The sequence below is a fragment of the Aphidius gifuensis genome, linkage group LG3 (assembly GCF_014905175.1).
Source record: "Aphidius gifuensis isolate YNYX2018 linkage group LG3, ASM1490517v1, whole genome shotgun sequence".
NCBI classification, from domain to species: Eukaryota; Metazoa; Arthropoda; class Insecta; order Hymenoptera; family Braconidae; genus Aphidius; species Aphidius gifuensis.
Window position 1 is genome coordinate 7,879,908 of NC_057790.1, and position 17,316 is coordinate 7,897,223.

Here is a 17,316-nt window from a genome sequence, read left to right on the forward strand (position 1 = left end):
TAAAATTACAAAAAAATCGAAAAATTGAAATAGCTAAAGTTATATTTTTTAAAAATAATTTTTCAAAAGTTTTAAACTCGTAAAAATTTGGAATAAATGTATCGGAAAATAAATTTTTTACCTATATTGAATTTGAAACAATAAAAAAAACATGTATCGAGTTGTTGAGATTACATAAATGTTAATATTTTACACTAAAAATCCAAGAACTAAATATCAGGTTGAAACAAAAGTTTGTCAGTGTTCTGTTGAATCTTGAGCAGTCGACTAAGTTGTTGGATTACCAGAGTTAATTTTTTCAATCTTGTTGTCAATGATTGAAAAGAATAAAATGAAGAAGTCAACAATGACGTGGCTAACATTTACAATACAATTTGTCATTAAATTACAATGTGTTTTATCGAATCAAATTTGTTATCGAGTAAAATATCTTAATCCAATTTGTAAAACTAACACGGGAGAACTAATCCAATATAAACCAGCGTATGAATCATTAAATGAAAACCAAATTCAATATATTGGTCACTCAATAAATGTAATTTGTCATCATGCATTTATTGAGTATGAAGATGATTTCGGATTTGGAAAATACATAAAAGGTCTTGTACTTGATTTATCAGATAAAGATATAATAATCGAGCCATCTGCTATTGTCTTGACAAAACTCGAGCGCCTGGAAATAAATTCGGGTCCAGTTCAATTGGAATCAAATAGCTTCCAAAATTTATCTAATCTGCAACATCTTAAGATAAAAGTCAATGAAGGATCTGCAAAAATGAGTCAGGTGTTGAAAAATTTACCACGATTAAAAAGTTTGGAATTGTTGGATAATTATAATATTGACATCTGTGAATTTACCAACACTGATACACTTCAAATAAAAATACTTGGATTTATGGGTGGATTTATAAGATCAATATCATCAAAATCATTTGAGTGTTTGGCAAATCTTGAAGAATTAAACATCACGAAAACTAGCCTGTCAATAATAGAGGCAGATACATTTGATTTATTGAAAAAATTAAAAAAAATATCAATAACAGGTAATGATAAATTTAATATCATCCCTGCGAATATTTTCGATAATATAACTGAATTAAAAATATTGGATTTGAGTTACAATTCAATATCAAAATTGGACAACACATATTTAACGATGAGTAAAAATTGTGAATTATTAAATTTGAGTTATAATTCTATGGAATCTATTGAAAATGGATTTTTTAAAAATATCAAATGCATAACACTTGATCTTGGAGGCAATGAAATCAAATATATTGCTAATAACGAATTTAAAAATTCAATGATTGATACAATATTGTTGGATAATAATATAATTACAGATTTCATTGATGAGAAAAAATGGGGTATTGATAAATTAAAAACAACAGTGTATTTTTATTATGATTTTTTGGATTTTACAATTTCCAATAGTAATGAACAAAAGAACCAAACTCTCATTTGTTATGAAAGTAAAAATCATTATTTCAAAATTTGTCAAAAAAAAAATCAACTTGTATCGGTCATTGCGAGAACTATGCCTTATAGACTTTCACAAGAAACACTTATATTTGAAGACAGTGATATAATATTAACTGAAGATTACATATTCTATAATTTGACCATTAAAAATTTGATAATTGAATCATCTGCAAAACCATTTCAACTTATTGGTGAATCATTAAAAGGATTACCAAAACTTAAAAATCTTCAACTTGATACTCAACCGATTTTGATTAAAAATCCAACATTTTTTTATATCAGGGATACTTTAGAACGATTATCATTATCAGTAAATGAATCACAATTTTTTCTTTGTCATTCGATACGAGGAATTAAAAATCTAATGAGTTTAACGATTGTCAATCATGACGCATTCAATTTTTGCAATAAAATTTGTAATGAAACGAGCAGTAATTTAAACTTTAAAACACTTCATTACCAGAAAGGTTCATTTCAAACTGTTCAATCAAATGCATTTTCATGTTTAAAGAACCTTCAGTATCTTTTTATAGATAACACTAATATCACTGGATTTGAGCATGACGCATTTAATGGTCTTGACAGTCTTGTTACTCTTTTATTACAATTCAATCACAACTTGACAAATATTCGAAAAAACGCATTCAGTCACATGACGAATTTGGAAACACTTTTACTAGCATCTAATTCAATTAAATTTATTGAAGATGGAGCTTTTTTACAATTAAATAAGCATTTATCATTTCTCGATTTGAGTCAAAACAAATTACATGTCATTTCAGATAAAACATTTGAAGGTATCTTATCAATTAAACAGCTTGATCTTTCAAACAATGACATTATACATTTTGAATATAATTCTAAATTACCAGGACTTGTATATGCATACAATAATAGTCAATTATTTTCTGTCAGAGGATCAAAAAAAATTAAAGTTAAATTATTTTGTCGTATCGAAAATTGGTGGACAATTTGTATCAACGATGCGATTGCAACATCAATTACATTAAATCAATTCGATTCAACTTTGCAATTATCTGATGAAGAAAAAAAAAATTTTCAAATGGAAATATCAATTGATAATATCACATCAATACGAAATGATGCATGGAAAAACATTGATACCCGAGTCACTATCAAAAGTTTGATTCTCAATAAAAATATTCGAGATGGATTGAAGCTCTCATCAAATTCATTTGATGGATTATCAAAATTAGAAAATCTTGAACTTAATGTTGGACTAACTGTTCTTGAACATGGTGCATTTTACAGATTAACTGAGTTGACTCGTCTTAAAATTGAAGTTAATGGAACTAAACAGTACTTGGGTATATCTCTGATATATTTAGGGCTTTTAACTTCGTTGAATATTGTTAAAAATACCCTGGTAGAAATATTTTTTAGCGTTCGACATAGTTAAGTCGAATTCAAAGTCGACCCAATGTCGGCCGTATGTCGGTACAATGTCGAACTTGCCCGTTTGTCGTCGTTAAATCGAGGTTATGGTATTTGAAAAAAAAAAAATTCCTAGCATGGTTTTTATTAAAATGACATTATCGGCAGCGGTATTTTATTTATTATTGGATAAATGAACTACATGTACTTTATTTATTGAATAAATAAGTTGTATGTATTTTATTTATTTAAAAAATGAGATACATCAAAATTATTCTTTGAAAATGAAAATTTCCAAGAAAAGCTGCAGCTAAGGAAAAGATGTGGCTGAGGGAATACATTTGCCAAAAAAAATATATTTTCAAGCTACATTCATTCCTTAGCCACATCTTTTCCTTAGCTGCTGCTTTTCCTTGGACATTTTTATTTTTCAAAAATGAAAATTACATGTATTTTATTTATTTGATATAAATAGTAGGAAAAGATGTAGCTAAGGAATTACAGTTGCCAAAAAAATTATGTTTAAAGCTACATTATTTCCTTAGCCACATTAATTCCTTAGCTACTGCTTTTCCTTGGACATTTGTATTTTTGAAAAATAAATTCACATGTATTTTATTTATAAAATAAATAAAAAATGTCCAAGGAAAAGCAGTAGCTAAGGAAAAGATGTAGCTAAGGAATTGAGGTTGCCAAAGAATTATGTTTTAAGGAAATAATTCCTTAGTCACATTAATTCCTTAGCTTCATCTTTTCCTTAGCTACTGCTTTTACTTGGACATTTTTTATTTATTTTATAAATAAAATACATGTAAATTTATTTTCAAAAATACAAATGTCCAAGAAAAAAGTAGTAGCTGGAAAGATAAGCAGAAAAGATGTAGCTAAGGAATTAATGTGACTAAGAATTCTTTCCTTGAAACATTTTTTGGCAACATCCCTGAGCCACATTACTTAGCTACTGCTTTTCCTTGGACATATGTATTTTTAAAATTACATGTTTTTTTTTTATATAAAATAAATAAAAATGTCCAGGAGCAGTAGCTAGGAAAAGATGTAGCTAAGGAATTAATGTGACTAAGAAATTATTACCTTGAAACATAATTTTTGGCAACATTAATTCCTTAGTCAATATTATTTAGCTACTGCTTTTCCTTGGACCTTTTTTTTATAAAAAATAAATTTACATGTATTTTATTTATAAAATAAATAAAAAATGTCCAAGGAAAAGCAGTAGCTAAGGAAAAGATGTAGCTAAGGAATTGAGGTTGCCAAAGAATTATGTTTTAAGGAAATAATTCCTTAGTCACATTAATTCCTTAGCTTCATCTTTTCCTTAGCTACTGCTTTTCCTTGGACATTTTTTTTTATTTTATATATAAAAAAACATGTGAATTTATTTTTTAAAAATACATATGTCCAAGGAAAAGCAGTAGCTAAGGAATTAATGTGGCTCAGGGATTAATGTTGCCAAAAAATTATGTTTCAAGGAAAGAATTCCTGAGTCACATTAATTCCTTAGTTACATCTTTTCCTTAGCTACTGCTTTTCCTTGGACATTTTTTTTTTATTTTATATATAAAAAAACATGTGCATTTATTTTTCAAAAATACATATGTCCAAGGAAAAGCAGTAGCTAAGGAAAAGATGTAGCTAAGGAAAAGATGTAGCTAAGGAATTAATGTGACTAAGGAATTCTTTCCTTGAAACATAGATTTTTGGCAACATTAATTCCTTAGAAAACATTAATTCCTTAGCTACTGCTTTTCCTTGGACATTTGTATTTTTGAAAAATAAATTTACATGTATTTTATTTATAAAATAAATAAAAAATGTCCAAGGAAAAGCAGTAGCTAAGGAAAAGATGTAGCTAAGGAATTGAGGTTGCCAAAGAATTATGTTTTAAGGAAATTCCTTAGCTTCATCTTTTCCTTAGCTACTGCTTTTCCTTGGACATTTTTTTTTATTTTATATATAAAAAAACATGTGAATTTATTTTTTAAAAATACATATGTCCAAGGAAAAGCAGTAGCTAAGGAATTAATGTGGCTCAGGGATTAATGTTGCCAAAAAATTATGTTTCAAGGAAAGAATTCCTTAGTCACATCAATTCCTTAGCTACATCTTTTCCTTAGCTACATCTTTTCCTTAGCTACTGCTTTTTCTTGGAAATTTGTATATTTGAAAAATAAATTTACATGTATTTTACTTATAAAATAAATAAAAAATGTCCAAGTAAAATCAGTATAGCTAAGGAAAAGATGAAGCTAAGGAATTAATGTGACTAAGGAATTATTTCCTTAAAACATAATTCTTTGGCAACCTCAATTCCTTCTTATCTTATTATTGAACTGCCTTGGACATTTTTTATTTATTTTATAAATAAAATACATGTGAATTTATTTTCAAAAATACAAATGTCCAAGGAAAAGTAGTAGTTGGTGGCTAAGGGATTAATGTTGCCAAAAAATTATGTTTCAAGGAAAGAATTCCTTAGTCACATTAATTCCTTAGCTACATCTTTTCCTTAGCTACATCTTTTTCTTAGCTACTGCTTTTCCTTGGACATATGTATTTTTGAAAAATAAATTCACATGTTTTTTTATATATAAAATAAAAAAAAAATGTCCAAGGAAAAGATGTAGCTAAGGAATTAATGTGACTAAGGAATTCTTTCCTTGAAACATAATTTTTTGGCAACATTAATCCCTGAGCCACATTAATTCCTTAGCTACTGCTTTTCCTTGGACATATGTATTTTTAAAAAATAAATTCACATGTTTTTTTATATATAAAATAAAAAAAAATGTCCAAGGAAAAGCAGTAGCTAAGGAAAAGATGAAGCTAAGGAATTTCCTTAAAACATAATTCTTTGGCAACCTCAATTCCTTAGCTACATCTTTTTTTCTACTGTTTTTGGACATTTTTATTTATTTTATAAATAAAATACATGTGAATTTATTTTCAAAAATACAAATGTCCAAGGAAAGCAGTAGTTAGTGAATTATGTGCTGGGGATATGTTGCCAAAATTATGTTTCAAGGAAAGAATTCCTTAGTCACATTAATTCCTTAGCTACATCTTTTCCTTAGCTACATCTTTTTCTTAGCTACTGCTTTTCCTTGGACATATGTATTTTTAAAAAATAAATTCACATGTTTTTTTATATATAAAATAAAAAAAAAATGTCCAAGGAAAAGCAGTAGCTAAGGAAAAGATGTAGCTAAGGAATTAATGTGACTAAGGAATTCTTTCCTTGAAACATAATTTTTTGGCAACATTAATCCCTGAGCCACATTAATTCCTTAGCTACTGCTTTTCCTTGGACATATGTATTTTTAAAAAATAAATTCACATGTTTTTTTATATATAAAATAAAAAAAAATGTCCAAGGAAAAGCAGTAGCTAAGGAAAAGATGAAGCTAAGGAATTAATGTGACTAAGGAATTATTTCCTTAAAACATAATTCTTTGGCAACCTCATCTCTTTATTATCATACTGCTTTTTCCTTGGACATTTTTATTTATTTTATAAATAAAATACATGAATTTATTTTTCAAAAATACAAATGTCCGGAAAAGCAAAGCTATGAAAGATGTAGCTAGGAAAGATAAGTAGGGAAAGATGTAGTTATGTAGCTGGGAATTAATGACTAAGGAATTCTTTCCTTGAAACATAATTTTTGGCAACATTAACCAGCCAATTCCTTAGCTACTGCTTTTCCTTGGACATTTGTATTTTTGAAAAATAAATTCACATGTATTTTATTTATAAAATAAATAAAAAATGTCCAAGGAAAAGCAGTAGCTAAGGAAAAGATGTAGCTAAGGAATTGAGGTTGCCAAAGAATTATGTTTTAAGGAAATTCCTTAGCTTCATCTTTTCCTTAGCTACTGCTTTTCCTTGGACATTTTTTTTTATTTTATATATAAAAAAACATGTGAATTTATTTTTTAAAAATACATATGTCCAAGGAAAAGCAGTAGCTAAGGAATTAATGTGGCTCAGGGATTAATGTTGCCAAAAAATTATGTTTCAAGGAAAGAATTCCTTAGTCACATTAATTCCTTAGCTACATCTTTTCCTTAGCTACATCTTTTCCTTAGCTACTGCTTTTTCTTGGACATTTGTATTTTTGAAAAATAAATTTACATGTATTTTATTTATAAAATAAATAAAAAATGTCCAAGTAAAAGCAGTATAGCTAAGGAAAAGATGAAGCTAAGGAATTAATGTGACTAAGGAATTATTTCCTTAAAACATAATTCTTTGGCAACCTCAATTCCTTAGCTACATCTTTTCCTTAGCTACTGCTTTTCCTTGGACATTTTTTATTTATTTTATAAATAAAATACATGTAAATTTATTTTTCAAAAATACAAATGTCCAAGGAAAAGCAGTAGCTAAGGAATTAATGTGGCTAAGGCATTAATGTTGCCAAAAAATTATGTTTCAAGGGAAGAATTCCTTAGTCACATTAATTCCTTAGCTACATCTTTTCCTTAGCTACATCTTTTTCTTAGCTACTGCTTTTCCTTGGACATGGTTTTTAAAAATAAATTCACATTTTTTATATATAAAAAAATGTCCAAGAGAGTAGCTATGAAAAGATGAAGCTAAGGAATTAATGTGACTAAGGAATTATTTCCTTAAAACATAATTTTTGGCAACCCAATTCCTTAGCTACATCTTTTCCTTAGCTACTGCTTTTCCTTGACATTTTTATTTATTTTATAGATAAAATACATGTGAATTTATTTTTTAAAAATACAAAGGGAAAAGCAGTAGCTAATTAATGTATTAAGGAATTAATGTTGCCAAAAAATTATGTTTCAAGGTAATAATTTCTTAGTCACATTAATTCCTTAGCTACATCTTTTCCTTAGCTACTGCTTTTCCTTGGACATTTTTTATTTATTTTATATATAAAAAAACATGTGAATTTATTTTTTAAAAATACATATGTCCAAGGAAAAGCAGTAGCTAAGGAATTAATGTGGCTCAGGGATTAATGTTGCCAAAAAATTATGTTTAAAGCTACATTATTTCCTTAGCCACATTTATTCCTTAGCTACTGCTTTTTCTTGGACATTTGTATTTTTGAAAAATAAATTTACATGTATTTTATTTATAAAATAAATAAAAAATGTCCAAGTAAAAGCAGTAGCTAAGGAAAAGATGAAGCTAAGGAATTAATGTGACTAAGGAATTATTTCCTTAAAACATAATTCTTTGGCAACCTCAATTCCTTAGCTACATCTTTTCCTTAGCTACTGCTTTTCCTTGGACATTTTTTATTTATTTTATAAATAAAATACATGTGAATTTATTTTTCAAAAATACAAATGTCCAAGGAAAAGCAGTAGCTAAGGAATTAATGTGGCTAAGGAAATAATGTAGCTTTAAACATAATTTTTTTGGCAACTGTAATTCCTTAGCTACATCTTTTCCTACTATTTATATCAAATAAATAAAATACATGTAATTTTCATTTTTGAAAAATAAAAATGTCCAAGGAAAAGCAGCAGCTAAGGAAAAGATGTGGCTAAGGAATGAATGTAGCTTGAAAATATATTTTTTTTGGCAAATGTATTCCCTCAGCCACATCTTTTCCTTAGCTGCAGCTTTTCTTGGAAATTTTCATTTTCAAAGAATAATTTTGATGTATCTCATTTTTTAAATAAATAAAATACATACAACTTATTTATTCAATAAATAAAGTACATGTAGTTCATTTATCCAATAATAAATAAAATACCGCTGCCTATAATGTCATTTTAATAAAAACCATGCTAGGAATTTTTTTTTTTTCAAATACCATAACCTCGATTTAACGACGACAAACGGGCAAGTTCGACATTGTACCGACATACGGCCGACATTGGGTCGACTTTACCGCCGACTTAATAAGTCGAACCATATGTCGACCCGACGGAGTATTTCTACCAGGGTAGGTCAATTAGTATTTGTGATAATCGACTTCCACACAAACTTCCACCCCTTTTATATCTTTCTTATATCAAAGGTCCTATTACTGTAATACATAAAAATTCATTCATTTGTCTACCAAGTCTTCAATATTTGCGAGTGACAAAAACAAGTTTGACGACAATTGAACGGGATGCATTTTTTGGACTTGATTATTTAGAAAAAATCAATTTGTCATACAATAACATCAAACGTATTGTCATAAATGTTTTTAACAATCTCCGAGCTTTAAAAATACTGAGACTTAATAATAATAATATTACTGGCTTTGATATTGGATCATTGATGACCATCAATAATGATTATACACTCATCAATGTAAGTTACAATAAAATAGTTGATATACCAGAAAGAACATTTGGCAATCTGGTATGTAAAGTATTTGATATAAGAGAGAATCCACTATTGTCTAGTAAAAGGACAATAATGGGATATTCAGCTGAAATCGGAGAATTAATTGATAGATTAGGCCAACGTCATCATCCTGGTCAGCATTTTAAGATATCAGATGACGAACCACGACGTAAATATAGCCATTGGATGAGTCACGGTAAAGATTGTCATAGTAATTTCATCTTATTTGGCTCAAAATATAAGTCATCTTGTCGAAAAACATCACCGTATACTTTAAGATAAATAATTCAGCTGTATTTTCACTAAAGTTTTTGTTGATTTTAATATATGTTATTTAAAGTTAAATTTTTTATCTTTAATTGTCTTCGCAAATTTCTGATTGGCTCAATACTAATGTTATCATATTTTTTCAACGGCCATCATGAAAAGTCCAAGGTTTTCTCCTCAATAAAAAGACAAACTAAAGAAAGTTAAAATAAAATATATAAATATTTGAGATATGAGTTATAAAAAATTGTTTTCAAACTTGCTTGTCAGTAGTAATAAAAATGTCATAAAATTATACTTGACATTATTTCGACCTTGATGATAAACAAATAATATTATAATACAATTTGTGTAGTTGACTCCATGTTATTTAAAACAGAAATAAAATTTAAATCAATAAATTTAATTTTCAAATTGTATTTATTTTTTACCTATAGGCCTAGTTTATTACTAGTATTGTTTTTTGTACGACCAAATGAAAAAACGTTCATATCTCCTAAAGTAAAGTAGATAGAAAGTTCGTACTAGGACCAAATTAAACCTTAGAAAAAATACTATAATCAAGGATATGATAAAAAGTTACTCAATTGTTTATCACTTTATTATTAACAAAAGAAGGTTATTGATAAATTTTCAAGACGGATTATTATAGAAAACTAAAAACAAATCATGGATGCGATTTTTTGCCAGAATACTTGGCATTAAAAAATCTATCTAATTGAGGAATAAAACTTTTTTCACTATTGTTAGAAATTTGTTAATTAACGAAAAAACAAATTTAACGTTTTTTTAGATTTCGTATAACTTTTGAAAAATCGAACTTAAAAACTTCAATTTAGTCTTAAATTGTTGGTTTTTCGAATACCGAGAGCCACACTCTCTTGATAAAAATCGCTCCGAGCTCAAATTAAGGAGTTATCAACAATTGTTTATAACAATAAGTACTATGCACTATCTTATAATGGAAAAATAACCATGAAGGATCGATTTTTACGATTTGTATGAAAACAGTGTGGCTCTCAGAAATTTAATTAAGAATTTTTTGAGCTTTATAAAATTTTTCTACGTTGATTTGTTCAAAAGTTATGCAATGCCTAAACAATTATTGGCAACTCCGTTTTTCATATTTTTTAAGAACGACTTGCGTTTATGCTGCAAACCTTCTTTACCTTACTCGCTCGATCGGTAAAATCGGTATTTATGTTGTTACATAATTTGAAAAAAAAAAAATATTGAGGTTTGGCACTTTAAATATTGTTGTTTAAAGAATAAAATCAAAACTATAAACTATTTTTTTTCTTTCACTATATTTTGATACTTAATTTATCTTTTTTATTAAAACTTTTTATAATTTTGGCGTTTTTAAATTAAAAAAAACAAGTATAAATTGAATGTTTTTCCGTAAAGTGTTATTAATATAAAATTTAATAAATCTAATAAATATTTGATCTCAGAGCTGTAGCAACCACAAAGGCTTTCGCCGAAGTTTTGAAAATTTTCAATTTTAACAGGGAACGAATGCGTTAACAAAATTTTTTTATTTTAATTTTTTTCAATATTCACAAACATCGTGCATCAAAGATGAATATAAAATTTTGAAATAAATTTCAACTGGTAAGTACATCAGTGCTAATTAATAAAATTGTAAAAAAAAAATCAAAGTTTAATATTTTAATTATGAAAAGTTATTATGAATTTATTTTGTCATTAAAAACCAAATTATAAATTAAAATAAAAAAAGTCAAAAACAAAAATATAGCTTTTTAATAAGAAATATATTTTGTATTCTATAAATCATTTATCAAAATTGAAAAAACTATGGGCCTAACAAACATAGAAAATTAAAAAATATATATTCGAGACAAAAAAATATACATATATATTATTCAAAATTTATCAAAAGTTTTAAACTCGTTAAATTTTTGAAAACATACATAATGCATTTTGAAGCTCAAAGTGAATAATTTATAAACAGTTTTAAACTCGTAAAAATTGGTAAAGAAATTTTCATCCAACTGACATGGAAATTTCAAGGTTTTTCGTAGATAAGCTGACATATAAACGGAAATAGAATTTTATAGTCATAAACATTTATTGCTCGAGTCAGTTTTAAAAATATCATAAAAATTAATGTATTTTCATTATTACGACCTTCAAATATTTTAAAGCAAGTTTTTTAAAAAAACAATTTTGTTTAAAAAAGAATATTTAAAAAAAATATATAAAATATATTCTGGTACTTCCATACATCATATCAAGGATAAATGTAAATTCTTTGTCCATTTATCATATGTTTTCAACAAAATTATTATGTACTAGAAATTTGTAATCCACGGAGATTCTGTATCTGGTTCTTACCAAGTCTTATATTTTTTTTTCTACTTGATAGAAATAAATCAAAATTAAACAAAAAGTTACATATCTTTTGTAGATAAAAATTAAGTTATAAAATGTATATATAATTCATTTAAATAAAAATAAAAAAGTCAAATAATTGGAAATTAATGCTAATATTTTGTGTTAAAAAATAATTGGCTAAAAAAAAAAAATTATTTTTAACATTATCACTCGTAAAAACGTGTCAAAGTACATAGATAATAGTTTCAAGGAAAAATGCATAAATTATTTGAAGGAAGATGGAAATTAATAACTGCGGAAAAATATGTAGGTTGAAAATCAAATGTAAAATGTTATTTTATGTATTTATGATAACATATTTAATATTAAAATAGCAAAAGCCTGTATGTATATAAACTTGAAAGAGAATTTTGTCAGTCTTCTATTTAACCTCAAACAGTTTGAGTTATTTACAAACCTGTGCTACTTTATTTAATTTAATAATCAATATATAATTGAAAAAAAAAAAAAAATGAAGAAATTTTTAACTTCGTGGCTAATATTTAAAGCATTTCTTTTCATTCGTTTACAAAGTGTTTTATCAGAAATAGTTTGTTTTTCGATAGGAAATTCATTTCCAGTGTGTGAAAGAGACTCTTTTGAGTTAATACATTATGATCGTAAATATGCCGATTATGAGGAGGATATTGATACAATTAACGTCGATGATAGCGATATTATACTCTTACAAGAGTATGCATTTGACGATGGTCATTCAGAGACAAAAACAAAAAAGTTGATACTCAGTTTATCTGACGGCAACTTGATAATTGAAAAGAATGCTTTCACAAAATTAACCAGACTTGAATCTTTGGAAATAACACGAGGTAGAGTTCAATTAAATTATGAAATATTTTGGAACTTAGATTTTTTAAAATTTTTAAAATTAAGAGTTAATGAAACATGGACAAGACTTAGCGAAGAGTTACAAGATATACCAAATTTGGAAAGTTTGGAGATATTAGATAATGGCACTATTGGTATTTGTGACTCATTTGAGGGTGAATTAATAATATCACAGCTTCAGTATACAGGTGGTGAAATTTATCAAATATCAGACAGTTCATTTGAATGTTTGACACAGCTTAAAACCTTGAAAATCACAGAAACACAGTTGTCAGTAATCGGATTTGATGCATTTAGCAATTTAAATAAATTGAAAGTTCTCTCAATAACAATGAATCAAAATCTAAGTTATATTCCACCACATAATAATGGCATTATGAGAAATCTTGAAACATTAGATTTAAGTAACAACTCAATAAAAGCAGTCCATGAATACTCATTAATTAGAATGCTCAGTAGGGATTGTTTATTACTGAATTTAAGCTACAATGCATTAGTTAACCTCAAGAATAAATCGTTTGAAAATTGTCAAACAATTGATCTCTCTGCAAATAAAATAATTCTTATATCCACTGGTGTATTTAATTATGCAATCGCTGATAAGATTTTATTGAATGAAAACTCAATCATAGATTCTAAGGATCATGTACAATGGGGTATTAATGAATTGAATAGAATACATTTTGATATAATTTATCATGAAACTGCAGTCAATAAAGATAGCACATTAGAATGCATTAATCATGAATGTTATTCAAGTGACAATGATATTTTTAAAATTTGTAAAAGTTGTAAAACACTTTTATCAGTAACGATGAAATCTATGCCAACTAGACTTTCACCAAAAATACTTGAAATTTCGGACAATGAATTATCATATATTGAAAAACAAGCATTTTCTAATTTGATTATTGAAACATTAATCATAGCTTCATCTAGTGAAAGTTTTAAACTCAACTCTGAAGCATTTAAAGGATTATCAACCCTTAAAAATCTGGTATTCAAGACGTATCCAATTTCAATGGAACAAAATAACATAAATACGTTGAAAAAATTAGAACATCTTGTAATATCACTTACACTATCAACTCAGAATGAATTTTGCATGTATGTAGAACTTTTAAAAACCTTAAAAAGTTTAATACTTATAGAACATGGTTCATCTTATTTTTGCAATGATTTGTATAAATCGAAAAATGAAAAACTTCGATATCTTCAATACCAAAAAAGTTTGTTCATAAGAATACCAACGGGATCATTCAAATGTCTCCAAGAACTCAATACTCTAATCATCACTGAAGGCCGTCTCAGTTTTTTTAATACTGGAGCATTTGATGGTCTTGAAAATCTCGATACCCTCATACTGGAAAATAACAAAATAACTTCAATCAATAAAAAATCATTTATTGGATTGCTGAAATTGAAAAAATTATCACTAGCTTATAATTTGATATCATTTATTGGAGATGATGCATTTCGATTACAGAAGAGCAATTATTTACCCACTGATTGCACGTTTCACGGAAAAACTGAAGATTTCTGTAAACCTGAAACCCTATCAGTGTTAGATTTGAGTTTTAATAAATTGGAACACCTAAGAAATGATATGCTCAATGGTATATTGATTGAACATATTGATCTTTCCAATAATGATATAATGTCTCCTGACGACTACGAATTTGACGACTACAAAATGTTTGATGATTCTAATAAACTTCAATTGTTTCTTGATAAAGAATATGAAAAAAATATAAAGTTTTGGTGTTTCGATGAAACTTCGTTTATGATTTGTATGAAAAACCATGAATTATTATTTGTAACTCATAACGATATTGATATTCGACGAAAATTTAATATATTTGGTCCAAAAAATCCATCAGAATTTGTTTCCAATTTAGTACTTGGTTTATATATTGACGACGATTTTTTATCGATACAACCATTTGCATTCGTAAATATGACAAGTAGAAATCAAGTAAAAACATTAACAATTGATAAACATTCACGAGGTGAATTTATTTTTGTACGAGAAATATTTGCTGGTTTAATAGCTTTAGAAAACTTTGAACTGAATGTTGGCCCAGTTAAACTTAGAGATCGTCATTTTGATAATCTCCATAATCTCAAATCTTTAAAAATCGAAGCAATTGATGATGAATTCTACTTGATTGAAACATTGCAATCTTTACGTCATTTGGAAAGCTTGGAAATTGTTGGGAATGCTTATGTGGGTATTTGTAATGATCCATTTGCAAATAGCATTCCGGCAATTACCAACCTTTCATATACAAGTGGATTAATAAAAAAATTACGAAAAAAATCATTAACTTGTTTGACATATTTGGAAAAGTTCAAAATAAGTCATACATTACTTCGGAGAATCGAAGAAGATGCATTTTATGGACTCTCACATTTAAAAATAATTAATTTGGCCCACAATGAACTCAAACATATTCCGATTAATGTTTTCAATCATATCCATACACTGAATGTGCTTGAACTTAATGATAACCGCATTGTGAAAATTGATGTTCATGCATTGACAATGCAAGATAATTTTCCATATTATAGCTTATTGTTGTTAGATTTAAGTAACAATGAATTGAAAAACTTGAATCATGAACTTGAAGGACTTAAATGTAAAGTACTGGATTTATCGGGAAATGACATTGATTCGGATAATATTTTGTTCTTTAATTCCTGTATTCGAAAAATAATTATAAGTTTAAATAATACTATGTCTTTGTTGAATCATTGTCAAAAATAATTTCTGTCATATATTAAAAAACAAAAATATATACACATTCTGGAAATGTTATCATTCTGTAAGAAATTTCAATTATTGTTCACGGAGAAAAATAATTGGTAGATTTTACCTTTTTTGTGTACGATTGGGGGACGCTAAGCAAAAAAATGCAACTTTTACCCGAAAAAAAGGTAAAACTAAAAAAACTATTTTATTCGGTAAATTTTACAAATTATGAGGTCAATTTTTAATTTTTTAAGAGCAAATCTTACTCTTTTATTTTGTAAAAAATATATGACAAATTAATCAGGCGAAATTTACCTCTAGACATGCGAATTTCACCTGATAAAATAATGAATTTTGTTTTACATTTTTGAAAGGTAACTTGTGCATTTTATAACGGTAAATTTCGCCTGATTAGATTGTAATATATTTTTAACAAAATGAAAAAGTAAGACTTACTATAAAAAATTTAGAATTTACCAAAAAAATTGTAAATTTAACCTAATGAAATTGTATTTGAACGTTTACATTTATTTCGGGTAAAAGTTGCCACTCAAATTGGTAACGAAAATGAAAATGAATTGCGTGTATTTTATTTGTTAAAAAAATAGAAATCTAGGAACCTTGAAGTTTACTTGAGACAGTTATTAATTTAACAAACGGAATACATGTAATTTATTTAATAAATAAAAATCCCAAGGATAAGCTAAAGCTAAGAAAAAGATGTAGCTAAGGAATTGACGAATTGAGGTTGCCAAAGAATAATATTTCAAGCAAATATATTTCCTTAAAACAGAATTCTTTGACAACCTCAATTCCTTAGCTACATCTTTTCCTTAGCTACTGCTTTTCCTTGGGATTTTTATTAATTAAATAGATAAAATACATGTTATTTTATTTTTGAAAAATAAAAATGTCCAAGGAGAAGCAGTAGCTAAGGAAAAGATGTAGCAAAGGAAAAGATGTGACTAAGTAAAAGATGTAGCTAAGGAATTAAGGCTGCCAAAGGATTATAATTTAAGGAATGATGTTGCTTAAAATATAATTCTTTGGCAACCTCAATTCCCTAGCTACATCTTTTCCTTAGCTACTGCTTTTCCTTGGACATTTTTTATTTATTTTATAGATAAAATACATGTAAATTTATTTTTTAAAAATACAAATGTACAAGAAAAAGCAGTAGCTAAGGAAAAGATGTAGCTAAGGAATTGAGGTTGCCAAAGAATTATGTTTCAAGGAAATAATTCCCGAGTCATTACTTTAGTTACATCTTTTTCTATTACTGCTCATGGACATTTGTATTTTTAAAAAATTTACATGTATTTTATTTATAAAATAAATAAAAAATGTCCAAGGAAAACAGTAGCTAAGAAGGAAAAGATGTAGCTAAGGAATTAATGTGACTAAAGAATATGTTGCCAATGAATTATATTTCAAGGAAATAATTCCTTAGTCACATTAATTCATAGCTATCTTTCATAGCTACTGATTTTCCTTGGACATTTTTATTTTTAAAAAAAAAATTTACATGTATTTTATTTATAAAATAAATAAAAAATGTCCAAGGAAAAGCAGTAGCTCAGGAAAAGATGTAGCTAAGGAATTAATGTGACTAAGCAATTAATGTTGCCGATGAATTATATTTCAAGGAAATAATTCCTTAGTCACATTAATTCCTTAGCTACATCTTTTTCTTAGCTACTGCTTTTCCTTGGACATTTTTTATTTATTTTATATAAAAAATACATGTATTTTTATTTTTTAAAAATTCCAATGTCCAAGGAAAAGCAGTAGCTAGAAAAAGATAGTAACTAAGGAATTGAGCTGCCAAAAATTAT

At 26.8% G+C, this 17,316-nt stretch overlaps 1 protein-coding gene across 1 annotated transcript; it reads left to right on the forward strand.

The window, feature by feature from the left end:
- Positions 1–346: 346 nt before the first annotated feature.
- On the forward strand, positions 347–15,496 carry LOC122850830 (protein artichoke-like). Its single transcript, XM_044149892.1, has 9 exons — positions 347–938; positions 1,044–1,320; positions 1,435–1,792; positions 2,663–2,802; positions 8,949–9,388; positions 12,450–12,710; positions 12,777–13,133; positions 13,659–13,958; positions 14,169–15,496. The coding sequence occupies exons 1-9, from the start codon at positions 347–349 to the stop codon at positions 15,494–15,496; spliced, it is 4,053 nt and encodes a 1,350-aa protein (XP_044005827.1).
- The last annotated feature ends 1,820 nt before the right edge of the window (positions 15,497–17,316 follow it).

Bases quoted from the DNA above. Each gene is read 5' to 3' on its own strand.
- LOC122850830 (XM_044149892.1), top strand. From the start codon at position 347: ATGACGTGGCTAACATTTACAATACAATTTGTCATTAAATTACAATGT. The intron at 2,803-8,948 runs GTACTTGGGTAT...TTGTCTACCAAG, and splicing joins GAAGTTAATGGAACTAAACA to TCTTCAATATTTGCGAGTGA. The intron at 12,711-12,776 runs GTAGAGTTCAAT...TAAAATTAAGAG, and splicing joins ATCTTTGGAAATAACACGAG to TTAATGAAACATGGACAAGA.